The sequence below is a fragment of the Lissotriton vulgaris genome, chromosome 3_1 (genome assembly GCF_964263255.1).
Source record: "Lissotriton vulgaris chromosome 3_1, aLisVul1.2, whole genome shotgun sequence".
Taxonomy (NCBI): domain Eukaryota; kingdom Metazoa; phylum Chordata; class Amphibia; order Caudata; family Salamandridae; genus Lissotriton; species Lissotriton vulgaris.
This window is the reverse complement of record NC_141689.1, coordinates 1,574,677,811-1,574,693,881: the sequence shown is the minus strand read 5'-3', so window position 1 is coordinate 1,574,693,881 and position 16,071 is coordinate 1,574,677,811. Positions and strand designations below refer to the sequence as shown.

The 16,071-nt window shown below is 42.4% G+C and overlaps 1 protein-coding gene across 2 annotated transcripts in view; it reads right to left on the bottom strand.

The window, feature by feature from the left end:
• ECPAS (Ecm29 proteasome adaptor and scaffold) overlaps positions 1-15,554 on the bottom strand; it is a 780,178-nt gene extending 764,624 nt beyond the window's left edge. Inside the window, exon 1 of one of the 2 annotated variants that reach the window (XM_086962068.1) lies at positions 15,485-15,554. In XM_086962068.1, coding sequence (XP_086818194.1) covers positions 15,485-15,506 — 22 coding nt within the window. In that variant the 5' untranslated portion in view covers positions 15,507-15,554. Of the gene's footprint in view, positions 1-14,823; positions 15,204-15,484 lie in introns of those variants that run through there. The other variant, XM_086962067.1, reaches the window with a different exon arrangement.
• Between the last annotated feature and the right edge of the window lie 517 nt (positions 15,555-16,071).

Genomic DNA, 16,071 nt, shown 5'->3' with positions numbered 1-16,071 from the left:
GAGGACCATGCAGCAGATGTAACTGTGTTTTTGGGTTTTGTGACCTGTTTAACCACGGGTTGCGAGCACTGTGGGGTGGAGGGTGTGTGATCTCGGACTCCTGACTTGTAGGAAATCCACATTGTGCTATATGGAGTAATGGGGTACAGTATTTTCCGATTGTGTTTTCTAGGTTTTATGCAGGACGGAGAATTTAGCTTGATATGCTGGTGCAATGTGGTGTAACATTGCGTGCAATTTATTGATAAGGTTCGTGTGACAACTACCTTTTGTAACTCTGGGAGCTTCTGTGGTGCAACCCTGTTTTTGAGCACAACTTGGGTGTTGTTAACAGGGTAACTTGGTTCTTTATCCTTAACCTATATACACGGGTTGCTGTGATGGTGTGTACTCTTTCCTGATCCTGCCTTTGGGATCGTATTTCTTGACTGGTATGGAACATATATATTTATTATGTGTTTTTGATTTGGGTGGCAGCCCTGAAGAAGTCTAATGCCTTGAACAGGCAAGACGAAACACGTGTTGGCTGCACGTATTGCTTGTGGATTGGATTATTGGCTGTACGGATTGCTTGTGGATTGGACTGTTTATCGACAAATGGAAATAATAAACCTCGGATACAGTCCCTGCTGAACCGCTAATTGAAGGAGGATATTTATTGACTTACAACTGCATTATTGACTGTTGTGTGCTCGGAAAGACTTTATTTGTTTTGTCACTCCACCAGTGGGGTACAGTTGGGGTTGTGGTAACGACCCTGGATCTTCCTGGAGCACCGCCTATGTACATTGCGATTTGATTACATTACCCTGATTTGCATGAGCGCCTGTTCTCGTTACTGGTTACCATATTGTATCATCGCAATTGGTTCCAGGTTTTAATGCCTAATACCATAAAAGATTTTCCACCTTAAGTTTATAATCTGAAGGAAGGGGGCTTCAAATTTGCAGGATCTCCCATTCTGCAAGCCAATGTAATAACTACCTAAAAGATCACTTTAGAGTAAGCAGTACCAAAGAAACTTCCTCACAGGCTCAAAGTGAGCAGGCTGACGGTCGTTGAGGGCAAACAGAAGATTGCAAGAAGGAGCCAGGGAATGCATTACTAGCTTGCCATTTAAATTGCTTCACAGAAAACAATAACCTGGTTAATTGCATGAGACATATCTAATCATGTTTCTAGCAGCTGCCCACAGATAATCCTAATAAGATAACCCAAGCGCATCAGAAATCTAACTGTTTATTCTATAAAAGAACACCAAGCTGGAGAGAAGACAACTGACTAACCCTGTATGACAAATATTAACTTTGCAGCAAAATCACTTTGACAAAAAAAAAAAAAAATTCTTCTGTTATCAAATATCGGATAAGTAGGTTTGAAGAAGAAGAAAAAAAACCCCTTCAAAATTCCTTACAATACCGTTTGTGAGAACAAACGGTACCTGTAGCGGAATGCAAAAATGAGGAAAAAAGGTATAATAGTAGGTTTGCTATTTCTACAGTGATCCGAACAGAAAAAGCCATACTACTAGAAAAGGGAGAAGCAGGAGGAATGGAAACAGAGTCAACGGTGAGAAAACAAGAAGAGAGGGAGTAAGAAAAGAACAGAAAACATAGTGGGAGAGAAGAGAGGGAGGAAGGAGGGTGAGTTCTACAAAACAATCTAAAATGGTCCGCAGAAACAGGAATGTAAGCCTCTGAACACATACCACAAGAAAAATGTCTTCATGTGCTGAACACAAGATTTTAGCATTGCTGACGGCAATCCTTCATACACAGGGTACATTGCTGCAAGCATCCCCTTAATTACACTCTAGCAGCACAGTCTCCAGACCCCTTGTCCGAGATGAACTAGAACTAGGCCAGAGAGATGGAGATGGCGAACTGGATAAGGAGGTGGTGACAATCTTCAAAGAGCGGAAAGGACCCTCTGAAAGAGTAGCATCAAGGGTTACACGGTCAAACTGTGCTATTATAATGAATTTTCTATTATCCGGAAATTTTTGGGTGAAACCATTGTTCGTCATGGATTTGGGTAAAAGACTAAAAGGAGACATCTGGATCATGTTAGTAAAAGAGTTTGCCCACATTCATATGAAAATTGACATTCGGACATGAGGGAAAAAGCAATGCAATCATATATAACTGACACTCCATCTTAGAAAACTTGGTCGTGAAAACAGTAAACAATGAAAGTGGTAACATTAGACAGTCAGCATGCCGATTGTTACTCTCCCAGTGATAAACCACTTCCAGAGCTATAAGATTAGGCTACAACCAGGCAAAGATTTCCTAAGCCAACTGGGCCTGGTTCTCGTTCTCCCGTTCTCTACACTTTGTAAATACAGGATCCAGCTACTTGCCCTAACCACCACAGCCTGACCCAGGATTGCAGGCAATAAAATACAAATGTATCCCAAGCATAACAGTCTTTTTGCTCAACAATAATTATACATAGTAACTAACTATTCTAGAACTTCCATATACTGCAAAAGTGTCAGCAAACTCTTTGGGTTCAATCCAATTTCCAATATCTCATCCATACAAGATATATAGCTATGAATTTGCCAAGTGGAAAGGGGGTAAAACCACTTGCATATCGGTCTGTCCTCATTAATAAGTCAGACATTTAATTAGCCTGCTGTATCACCAATCAGTTTCAATTTCAAATTACAAGCAATGAAGAACACTAATCATCCACGTCAATTCCACAGATACATTTTGCAATTTCCCATTGTAATATGTAATTTAAAAATGGTAGAATAGTAAGTAATAGGCACTGTGTAATAAATGTACTCAGTTGTATCGGATTCTTGACCTGTAGAAATAAAAAAAATAAAAAAATCACATCCTTGGAGCACGAATACTCCTTTCACTATAAAAAAAGAACTTCAATCTTCTACACATTATTTCATGCTAAAATAAAAGAGTGTTCCAACAGATTTTGGGTAAACAAGTGACTGTTTCAGGTGCATACCTTCTGAAAAAGAGGTTTTAAACTCTTTCCTAAAATCAAAAGAGTGATGGTACCAATCCCACAAATACCAGCACCAAGTTCCAGTCTCTGAAAGCATAACAGAAAAATAAGCGATCTTCTTTCCTCTAAAAGTACAGATTTTCGATTCACAGGCGTGCCCACGCTGTCCTTTCTGTGGACATGCTACTTGGCTAGGGAAAAATGATTTTTTGGAAGTAAGACCGATTCGCAGATAAACAGTCCAAAAGCTATTTCACAGGATAAAAACAATTACCTCGGTGGAAATTGGATCATAAAAAAAATGTTGTGTCCTATGATCACTACTGGCCTTTGCGGGGAAGCACATGCAGCCTGTGCTGCACTTGTTTGCACAGGGTGCATCACAGCAGTGTTGTGAGCATGTTACCTAAATCACACAAACTAACATGTGGTCCGGAAACCCCTGAGGGTCCGCAAAGCCTCCTCAGGGGGTCCGCGACTATTTAGAAAATTGAATAACATTAACAGATTGATAAAGTGCATATAAGTAAGCTAAATGTACAACTGAAAATATTTAAACGTACTGAAAATATGAAAGAATTGGAGACTAAGAATTAAATTAGTAGCCTTAGATTGATTCATGGGAGCAGTGAAAGTGCATCAACCAGTATGGATGATGAATGGCCTCAATTGAATTTAGAAAAGCGCCAACCTTCATATTAAAATTGTGATTTGTTTTACTTATATATGTTTGTGCATTAACTAAAATGGTCATCATTGGTGCAGTTGTTTGAATGTTTTTGGTGTATTGTTTTGCAGTTCTAATCGTCAACACTGCTTATGCTGGGGGCCTTGGCTAGAAACTTGGCTCAGTGGGGAGGTCCCCAGATTCCACTAATGATTGGAAGGGGCCACTGGGTTCCAGTAATGATTATTTTGGGGTCACCAGAAGTCAAAAGGTTAGGAACCACTGCCGTAGGCTATGATCAATCTGCCCACAGAATTTTGACTGGATTGTAGATGCTTTAGCAAGTGTGCGCAGATACATCGCGAAATGGAATTTCCAAGTCCAAAAACAACAACACCATTCAATGCTTGTATCAGTGTCCTATTATAGTTAGTTAGAATAAAATATTTCTTTTACATGCGAGGATTGAATTCTCATGCTTAGACAGAACCACTGAAGATAGAGTGAATTATTGCATATGGCCATGTCTGAACTGGGGTGGAAGAGTGGGCTAAAGAACAGTGATGGATTAAACCCAGATCAGTTGACTGGGGGTGAGTGCTTGTATTGTCAACGCTCGGTCCATCATTTCCTTTGGTTTTTCTTTGATAGTAGTGAATTTAACATGCGAGCAAACTGGAATCACAACAATCGGACAGTTCAATCTTGATAATTTGATAGATGCACCTTAAAGAGGTGTTGTTCCAGTGTTTTCAATAGCCTCGGACAGATCAATAAAAAAACCTTATAAACAAAGACAAATGTGACTGCCATCAGACCAAGCATTGTCATAGCCAATAGGTCTCGCCTTTGAGACCTTCGAAGTGTTTAGCTATGCAGCACATGTTCGTAGGTGTTGTGCAGCCAGGAATTAAAGAGCTATACAACTGCTACACACTAGTTCAAGTAGTCGGATTTAGAAATATATATAAGATAGTTTTGTGCCACTGGTACATGGTACCGGCTATGTGTGGTAACAGCTGCTTTGTAATGGCCGTTTCCCCTCCAGTATGCAGTAGCTGTGCCAATATTATATGGTTCCCAGATAGCTCTGTGTCACGAAGGCCGCAGTTCTTCAGTCCTGGATTTTCTTTGAATAACCTTGTGCATTTTGGGAGCTGCGGGCGGTTTCAGTTCACTTAAGTTGATTGAATCGAACCAAGAGTTCCCAAACAATAGTGTGTAAATGAAAAACTTTTGTGTTTCTGCTTTCGTACTGTTTGAAAGGTGAGCTAAAAACTACTGTGCTTGTGAAATTGCTGCTCTGAAATCAATTTTTGAAATAAATTAATCCTCATAAAAGTTAATCCTACCTTACTACCAAGAGTGTATTTTTTAAATGAATCACCATAACCGAACAATTTTCAAATTGTATTGTAATTGCATTTATATAGAGCTTACTACATCTGTAGAGTCATGGGGGCTGCTCAGGCACTGCAAAGGTCTGCCTGCAGTCTCATTTCTGCCTTCTAGAGGGATTCGGCTCTCAGAGAGGAGGGGAAGATATGGTAGCGGTGTGGGAGTGGGACGGGTGGGGAGGGGTGGAGGGCTGAGGCGCGGGAAGGGTTGCCCTGGCCCCCGAGCTCCGCCTGCCCGAAGGGAAGCTCCCGCCGCATGAGAGTATTCGAGAGGCTGATTCAGCAGGAAAGGAGGAGAGGCAGCTGTGCCAGAGAAGGAACTCAAGAGACTGCTTCAGCCGAGAGAACAGAGACAGCCAGGCCAGAGAGCGAGGGGAGAAGAGCGAGCTCAAGAGGCAGCGTAAACTGTTTAGTTGAAGACTGCTCAAGTGGGGCAGCAGAGGCAGCTGAGGCAGAGTGATAGCTCAAGAGACAGTTTAAGCTCAGATAACAAAAAGAGGTGCAAGAGCTTGAGAGACTGCTTCATCACGTGGACCAAGCATTTGCTTGCTAGAGTCCAAGTCAGTACCTCAGCTGAGAGCAGAGGCAACTGGCCAGAGAGAGAGAGAGAGAGAGAGAGAGAGGACAGGAGACAGGAGACTTCTCCAACACTAAACATATAGATAAGTAAAAGTCAGAGTTCAAGTGACTATCAACCAAGGAGCCGAACCAGTTGTGTGAGAGAGCTCGGAAAACAGCTTCAGCTAAGAGAGCAGACAGACATAACTGCGTCAGAGAGATAGTACATGAGACTGTTTTAGCTGGGAAAACAGACTGAGATGAAAGGCAGAGGGCACAGTCAGAGCAGGGAGACCAGCAGTATCTTGGGCAGAAAGAGCCGATGAAGTGCTGATCCGGGCAGTGTGGACGCGGAGAAAGAGCAAGGGAGTGCTTCAGAGACCTATTCAGTTAGAAGAGCAGAGAAACATCCCTGACCCAGAGAAAGTTCCAGAGACGTCTACACCGGTTGAGCCGCGAGAAAGAGCACTGGAGACCTTCATGCAGCTGGGAGGGAGGAGGCAATTCCTTGTCTTGGGCAGGATATACAGCGGAGACATAGCTTCAGGGACTGTTTGAACCTGGAGAGCAAAAATAGCTAAGGCGGAGAGCACTCCGACGGCCTATGCTGTGAGAGCAAGAGAGAGGTAGAAAGCCCCAGTGGATACTTCAGCTGTTGTCGGGATCCCCCCGTGTGATCTTTGCCAGTCATCTGGAATGCCCAACCCAGAAACCAGACGCTGCAATTTCTTGACTTTCTAATTGAGGCGGAGACAGCAGTGCTTATCTCCGCGGTTTGTTGTCTCTATGGTTTTGTTGCGTTCAGATGCAAGCGTGGGAGGGTTCATCAAAGTAAAAATGCTTGCAACATGCCTAACAAAGAACAGCATCCTCGCGCTTTAAGGAAAAAAACAAGGAATGCAGCTGCCACCCTGTGCACCGCTGCTCGCTCCCACAAGCAAAACACTGTGGGAGTGAACCTTTGCTAAAGCGGTGGGACAAGCGCCAGCCTTTGGCCCTTTGCGTGCTTTCATTATTGAAAGACACACGCAAAGGCCAATCCAATGTGTGGGAGGAGTCAGACCCACACAGAGATGCTCACAGGAAGCCGCCCAAAGGGCAGCGCATGCGCGCTGAGCTAGGCTTGACCTCAAAATGATAAAGGGAGACAGTGACTTGACAACAGAATGCCCAGTGGCTCCTTGTACAGACCGAGTTGAGTAACATATCTGATAGAGCACAACCCTGATGGTCCTTTCTGGGATCCAAGCTGAGATTGTGACTGGGGATACCTATAGCAACTGTCAGATCTCATTCAAACCCAGCGAAACTTCTTCCCAAAATTGCAAAACTATTAAGTTGCAGCAGGACTCAAACTTGCAAACCAAAACTAAAGTGAATTGCTGACAAGTAAAAAGTCTCCTGCAACAGAATATTACAACAGTATCCTGAAGACAAAAATGTTTTGGGTCTGCTCTGAACTTGAGAACGTAACTATAGAATATTTATTGATATTCCTAGAAACTAGCACTAATAAACAAATCAATTAATTTTGTAAAGGGAACACGCGCCGTTACTGTATGTTGTGACAATGTTTTACTAGCTCAGTTGAGTGAAATCGATACCTAGATCTGCAAGTATGACACTGATAATGATGCTTCAAGTACTACAGAATAACCACTAAGCCTATAACCTTTATTATTCATGGCAGCATGTTTTCAGTGTACTATTTATTAGTTAACTATTTTAGTCATGCAGGGTAACTTGTTTTGAATTCTACTATAAATCTTTCAAACTAACCAATGCCTTCAGAGAAATACGCACATTCCTATAGAAGTGCCTGTAGGGAAACCTGAAGAAATTCAGAGATGAAATGGACTTCTGTAAAACACAAAACATCTAAAACACCACTGTGCAGAACCCTCAAATCATGTTAGTATTATTATATTTCTAGACCAAACCGAGAGATTATTGTGGCCCTTCCAAATCCAACGTTGTCCTCAAGAATGCCTTCATGCGGCATGGCCCACTAGAGACATGGCATCCTCTGTACCAGTCGCATCAAGTTATAAGGCTGAACAGGTTCTGAAACGGTTTTGTGTTGCACATTTGTTCCAGCTTCACGCAAGTTTCAGTTTTTTACTTAAATCAAAAGCATATATCGAACTATATTACTAAAGGCATGCTGACGAAAAGATCGGGAACAAAAAAAATGTGGGTTAAAACCAAGGTATCCGAATGTTGTAGTTGGACGGCAGGGTCTTTGGATATGTTAGACTGAGACCCGATTGTTAATAGTAAAGTTCCTTATTATGTTGTAAGCGCTTAATTACAGCCACATTTTAGCTCCCTTCAGGGATCCATCCTTACTCCAACTTTAATTAAACTGCAGACTTTCCCAGTACACACATCACAGCATTCTATGAATCATTGCGTTCTCATACAATGCACACCCAAAATTTCAGACCATGTTCACACAGTCCATGCACATATAGACATGCCACGTTACTAGTCTCTGGGTGTCTGCCCTTTGCCCTTATCTACCTTCCGGTCGCTCCCATGCTGCTCTGCATTCCCGCTACAGTCGACTTTGCATGCGAATTGCCTTGAGTCGACGGCCTGGCTTGTCTCCTGTCATGCCTACCCTAACCCCCAGATGTTTCCCCCAAGGTCGGTGCGGTTAGGTGAGTGTGGACTACCTGTCCGCGACCCCTCTCTCGTAGGAACTGCTCCTCTTTCGGTCCAGGAGTAGGGTCTGCCCTGGTCCACTGTTTGAGCCCTTCGGGCTGCTACATGTGCGCTTGAGTCATTTTCCTTTACTATTCCCCCACTACTCTCTACGCACCATAGGACTTCTTTTCTATATTATTTAATGCTCCAGTAACATATGTAATTATGTAACAAATTATTTTCTCTATGCCTTGATTTGCTCTTGTAACGGATATAAATTTGTAACATTGTTAATTTCTAATGCTAAATGTAAATGTAAATGTACAGGAATTTATATAGCGCAAAAATCACCGAGCAGTTTCTAAGCGCTTGCTTAGGGAACCCGTCCTGGTATTCCCCTGTGAGATAACCCCGGCAGGGTATCCGCAAGATGAAAGTCAGGCATCCCGCCGCGAGGGGCCGTTGTGGAGATTAAGCAAGCTATTGCCCAGAGTCGCAGAGTGTGAACCCGTGAATCGAGTAGGCACCGGAGCGAGAATTGTCAAGTCCATGGACATTTTAGGACTCATGACCCCGCCGAGCCGGGAATGGAACCCTGGTCCCGGGCTGACCTTTGCTTCCAGGTCTGCCTCCTCTAACCAGTGAGCCACACCTAATGTAAAGCGCTCCGATACCTCCAGTTCTAGCCAGCGCTATATAAAACTCTTTAAATAAATAAATAAATAATAAATACATAAATAAATATATATAATATATCATTCACTTTACTTAATACACAGGGATAACGTCAGATCCTTGCAAACATAACAGGCAAATAATGCAACAAATTCTCAGCACTCCTCCCTCTTTTAAGTGACAACATATCCACGCAGGAACACAAGGCTGGGATTTACAGCCCACTGCAGCTCAGCACTCAAAATCACCCAACAGCAGGCCATGAATGAATGCAAGCTTTTTAAAGCGCAAACTTAGCTCATGCAAGCTGACCAAATGCCAGAAAGCTCCTGAAGCTACTCACAACCTTTTGGATACTGCATATACACCAGAAGGAACACCACAGCTCCCAGTGCACACAAAGGAAAACTATCAAAAAAACAGGTATTGTACATCCCTCCCACTCTCAATACCAGTCCACATCATTACTCCCAGCTAGCATCATAAGGTACCAAAATGAGAAAGCAACTGCCTACTATACTTGCACCATCTGAAGGCAAATCACATGCTCCCACCTGTGCACAACGTGGACTAACCCTAGTATGAGCAAGCTGATACACGCACAAAAACAAACACCAACGTAAACTGCCTCCAGAACCACACATCTGTCGGATCCTCCCATTCGTATTCTATTATGATTAGTTCTAAAGCACTTATATGTGAAAACACCATCCAAACACCCCACACTAATGTACTCTGCTTCCAATACAAAGTACTATTAAAACAACTACTGTCAGTATTATTTTTTTTACTTTTACCAAAACACAGGCATAAGGGTAAACTCGCAGTCCTTCTCTTTTGTTCTGCAGTCCCTTGATTTTGTTTGTGGCCATTTGCTTGTAGAGCATTGGAGACACAACCAGTTCTAACATGAACAGGAAAATTCACCCTTGCGCATTCACAGCCCTTCAACCAATAATAAAGAGAAGACTCAAATCCAGCAATACACTGCTTCAAACACGGCAGAACTGTTATATCTTCTTCTGTACATGTGGATAATGTACATGCTGGTGACATCTCGAGCCTCTATCAAAGGGAACTCAAAATACTCACAATGCAAGGATCCAGAACCATTGACTCCAATGCATTCTCTTGACAGGTGCATGGAACTGATGAGATTACATTATATGATGTATCTACCTCAAAAATGTATCAGCTATAGATCCCAATGCCTACATATATCTCGCCTACACACTGCCATCGTGTCTGTATGCCTATCACAATATGTTCTGCTACTATGCGCTGGTAAAACAATATTTATATCTATATATTGGTTTTACCTCAAGAATGTATCCATCCATTCGACTGTACACTGCAGCCATTTGTTATTTAGCTCTATGCATGTCTACTTATTCCCCATGTAACCCTGTGAAAATGCAAATATGCGCTGCTAAACAATATATATATCTCAAACAACCTTCTCCCAAAAGAAAGAAGCAGAGTCCCTTGGGGAACCGTTAGAAGCATCTTTATTCAGGACCAGGCAAACGCATTTCGGCAGATTTACTGCCTTCCTCAGCGCCCCAAGCATCCAGTAGAAATTACCACAAGCCAAAGGTGAGTCCCGCCTCCATCTATATACACACACACTGCTTCTACCTCAAAAACATATCAACTACTGATCCCAATGTCCTCACATTTTGTCTACGCACTGCCACTATGTCATTATGCGTGCCCTAATATGCGCTGTAAAAATAACATCTATATTCATATGCTATTTTCTACCCCAAAAACTTGTACCAGCTACAGATAATAACACAGTCATATGTTTCGCTGACGTACTGCCAGTTTTGCCTCTATGTCTACCACATAACTATTGCTATGTAAATTTTGTGAAGCACTCTGATGCCTAGGTCAAATTAGTGCTATATATAAACTCTACAAATCAATAAACAAATTAACTAACCTTATAACAAACATCACCACACAGTTAAGTCCATTTACCTGATCACCAACATGGCCGCCGTAACATTCAGGAATAACTTCTATTTGGTGATGTAAAAACATTGCAATATTCAATACCAAAAATCTGAAAACCATGATGAAAGAAACCAATGAAAGGCCCAATATGTTTCAAAGCAAAGTCCTAAGGTTTTTGTGTTGTATCATAGGAGAGAATTAAAATCTCTCCAACCCAGAACTAAAACCAAGCAACTATCCTAACCCCTAGTCCAATAGATCAAAGCAATCTATTGAAACCCAAGCAAGAGTTTAGAAAAGGTTTCATTCTATTAAGGATTCAGTTAAGTGCAGCTGTCATGCATTAGAAGCAATCATACTGAGGAAGTCTGAAACCAATAAACATATAAAATCAAGGACAGTGATATTATGGAATGGTATTTGCCTGAATATATTTTTTGTAATTTTAAAAACCACGATCCTTGACCGGGGCATTAGTGCGCCTTACAAGAGTGCCATATCATGTTATGAATTTCTTTTTTTAGGCATTGGGGGGAGATTGATTTGCCCGGAATCACAGGATGTTGAGCCAATGGCAGTGATCAAGCCTGGTTCCTCAATTCCAAGATCAGCAGCTCTACCTTCAAGGCCAAATCTGTAATAAGTCTGCTTTAAAGCATTAGGCACATAGGGAACTTGAGAACATGTGAGGAGAATTAGAAAGGTATTATGAAAAGAAGAAAAAAAATGTGATATTATATTGCTATGTACACAACAGGATTTAAAAATTACTGAAGGCACTTCAAAGGGAGAACAGAAGAAGTATGGGACATGAACAAGAAATAAAGAGCTTTGAAGCAGAGTTTGTGAGAAGGTCATTGAAAAAAGTGAGAGACACAGGATTCTGGCACAAGCATAAACAGCGGGGAAAACCCCAATTCCGGCATAAGGGAGTGGGGAAATCCCATCTTGATTAGTTGATGCCATCCATATCCAAGTAAGGCCTCTTTCTAAATTCCAGGGATTGTAACAGTCATAACAGTCAGTGTTGGTATGCTGAAGAGAGCAAAAAGTACAATGGGTGGACGGAATGCTTAACAATGCGAACATTCATCCCCAGTCAAAGATCTGGGTTTAATCCATTGTTTTTTTTGTTCACAACACCACCCCGTCTGAACCCAGACATATGCAAACCAGTATTGACCCTGTCCCTCATGGGAACAGTCCAGCCCAAACTGGAAAGCCAGGTGGTCCTCCATGGACCGGAAACAAGCATCCTCTGATTGGTTGAGGGGCATCACCCCTCACCAGCCAGCCAAGTTAGCTTGAATTCAGTAGCGCAGTGAGCATGGGACCCATGTTTGGCATACCCTTCCTGTTTCAGGTGACAAAAGCAAAAAGAACAATTGATGGATGTAATGCTTAACAATCCAAACATTCACCCCCAGTCAAAAGATCTGGGTATAATCCATCGTGCTGAGGAGAGGCAGCTGTGACAAAGATGGGCAAAACATCAGTGAAGAGGTCTAAAATCGGTCCGGTGTTGCTTGTGTTCCTGTTCAGAGGGTTTGTAGTCTGTCATTTCAGGCTAGACTGTATTCAATGGGGCAGGACCAAACTGATTTGCATATGGTTAGTCCTTTTGCGTTATGCCACACTGAGGAAAGAACACTATGAATTGGGATATGGCCAGGGCAAATCCAGTCCACAGGGGCTGATGTTCAAGTATTCGAATGATCACTTTTTTGTAATTTTACTTAGGTTTGATATTTTTCACAGGTGTTGCATAGTCCCTTGTCAGACTCATGAAAAGAAAATTTGAAGAGGCCTTTGGTCACTCGTGGATCTCTACGGTGTGGAGTGATATTACAGCCATTAGTTGCAACTTTTACATTGGTAGCAACCGTTCAACATTACAAAAAGTTTTAGATGTACCAGACAGGAGGTGTTCTAACCCTACCTGTCCACAGCCATAGTATACTCTTGTACTAGAGCCCTCTGATAATGGGATTGAAATTATCTGGCTGAATAGAAATGTAGTTGTAAAACATTGCAGTACTTTTTAGACAAGTAATGAATAGGTAACTGTCCCTTGAAGAAAAAATAGGTCTCTTCAATTCCAAAGAAACATTCTGCAAGAAAAGAAAAGCCTGAGAGGGGCAGAGTATGTTGTAAAAGACATTACTGCACTTGATTTTTTGCCTGCACAAGCATGGGTGCAGTGAATGTGGAATCTAGGTTGAAGGAAGGTTGTTGATCTCGCTTGCCCAACCTGAGTGGAAGTCAACTGCCTAGAGTGCCTGTACTAGATAGCTTTTCATTGGCAGTTCTGCTGTCACGGTGTTGATGGAACATGGTCACAGCACAGTAGTTATGAGAACAGCTGTAGGTAGAGCAGTTCCTGAATATCAGACACTATAGGACACCCTCTCATCATAAATGGTGACATCATGCAGGCACATCAGTTTAAGTGTGGAGCATCCACTTCTGGTGCTTGAAATACATTTTCACATTTGCACTGGACATTTTCCGTTCCTGTGCACATGGAACAATATTACTAACGTTTTGTTATTGTACTTTTGGTGGGTCTGGGTATCCTATCTTCGTAGCGCTCATACACTGAACTCTGATAGTCACTCCTCTTCGATAATATCTCTAACATAGTCTGGCGATCTTTGGACAATTATGCTCAACACTGTGCTCAGGACTCCGAGGCATACACCTCTAATACCTGAACCATTTTAAGATTTTTTTGCGTTTGTTTTTCTATTTTTACCTTTAAAGCAGCTGTTCCACGGGGGCACCCCTACCCCTCCTTCCCTATCTATTCCCCCTTTCGTTTTTTACCCTTGACTATTACGGTGTAATTTGATACATGGCTTGTTTCCTTCCAGTCCCTACACAATATTTCCGGATGTTTTTGGGTTACATGTGCTACTTTTACTTATGTACCGTGTTTCATACTTTTTACAGGGACATGGTGTAGTATTTTTCCTTTTATTGTTGCCATCGACTTTTGTTTATATCTGCTTTTGTGAGTTCCTTTAAACTTTTTGCAGATGTACCGCTTTGTCTGGCCTGTATCATTCATTCCATTTATTAATTGCATTCCCCTTTTGTTTAAACTTCAGTAAAATACTTTGAACAAAAATCAAAAACAAATTCTGTTACCTGACTTAGATCACCTACCCGGTTATGGCTGATAGCAATCAATGGGTAATATCACTTTTATGTCATATCACCAAATACGAGAATTAATATTACGAAACATATGAAAACTCCAGATCTTGTTGGGGTTCCTTTTATTAACCAGTGTAATTTAAATGACACCATAAAAATGCGTCTCCTAGCTCAAGGACTACTACTTTAGTTCAATTACTGACTCGTCTCACAATATTAGACTACACTGGCCAACGCTTCTCCACTCAACAACTTACGCCTTTATATCGTCATTAGCCGCTCCCTATATCATTGACACAACACACAAAAAAGTAACGTGTGTCCTCAAACGTTGGCATCGCGAATCAGAGGCAAGACAGTGGCGCGAGACGTTACAGGGATTCAGAGGTGCGTTTGCTGCCGAGTGATAAAATCAGCCGGAGTGAGACACGGAAGGAGAAGCGAGCTTTCAGTTTCGTAACATGACAGTGCAAAGCCGCTGTCCATGCCTAGGCCCTCAGCACACCTCCAGGCCCAAGGGCGCCCCCAATAACACCCACCCGCAACAGCACAACCTGGCCAGCGGAGGAAACACGCAACCGTTACGACTAAAAAGCTTCAGAGTAACAAGTGCGCTGCACACACAGAACAGAGCCCTGAGCCGGATATGGGAGGGGTTATTGTCACACAGATCGGGCACCTTCATAAAAATAAATCCAATCTACAAAACACGGGGTTTAGCCAGATCAGGTCGCACACTGTCAGTGGCTCTGTGGACAGGAGCCGGGAAGGGCTCGCACTCACCCAGCTCGTCCTGCGCTGTGGCGGCTGCTGCAGGGGCGGCCATGTTTGCCGGGTGGAGAACAGCAGCAGGCGGGGTTTCTGTTCGTTATGTTGATGGTTCTCCTCTCAAAGGCTGGCTGTTGTCTCCGCCGACTTCGGTCGAACAAGTGTGGATTTTTGTCCACCGCGAGTCTGCGTATTGCGGAAAGATGAGAGGAAAACGGCCCCTTAGCCTCGGAGAGAGCCGGAACGCCAGGCGGCTGTAGCTGGTAAGAGAAACAGCCTCGTCTCTGGCTGTGACTCCCTCTGCCTGCAGCCGGCCCTCCTTCCCCTACACTGGTATATTTAGAAAGAGCTGAGCCATCGCACGGGAACGGCACTGGGTACTCCGGATTTTATACACAAATCTCACGTGAACTTCGCTGTAAATATTTTATTTCCATGTTACTTTCGTTTTATATTTAAAACAGGAATTTGCCGTTCTTGTTTACACGCGGCTTGCCACGGGGAGTTACACGTGCGCTTCTTTGACTGCAGATTGTCCTGTGATTTTAGTCAGACGATGCGAAATAAATCGAAAACAAAAGTAAATGTTTGGGGTTGCTTTCCATTGTGTCATTGGTGCGGCAGCTAAAATCAGCGGTGTATGCGGAAATTAATTCTGAAATATAAAGACACTGACCTGCGTCTATGTTGGTGTCCATGGCACACACCTTCCTCACTCACGTTGATGTCACAGATCTAAATTTCTCCCTCTATCTGCTCAGTTGTGTTGTAGCAGTCCAAAAAAAAAAAAACCAGGCCAATCAATGTATTGCACACTTTTTTATTCATGATGATTGAGAAACACGCATCACAATATACCTGCTGTTCGACTTTTGGGAGCTGTTTTGCCCAGTTGATGAAAATGATGCTTTTTAATAAATATATAAAAATGCAAACGTTGTCGCTATGTTTTTCTTTGTTTACTACATGCTCTCCAGCTCCCCTCTTTGCAGCTCAGCCTACCGAATTATAAACTTTTGCTTAATTGAATTAATATGTGAATACAAAAATGAAAGCATGTATTTGAGATGAAAATGTGCATATTTTCAGAACCTAGAAGTTGATTTTTGGAAACAATTGGTGGATTTTGGTGCCAGGGGCAATGCAGCTATTGTTATTATGTGTATATAACCCATGTAGATGCATTCCCAATTGATACAGGCATTTTTACATTACTTATGGCAACCATGCTTAATGGACCGAGATAATGGAAATTCTTCCCCA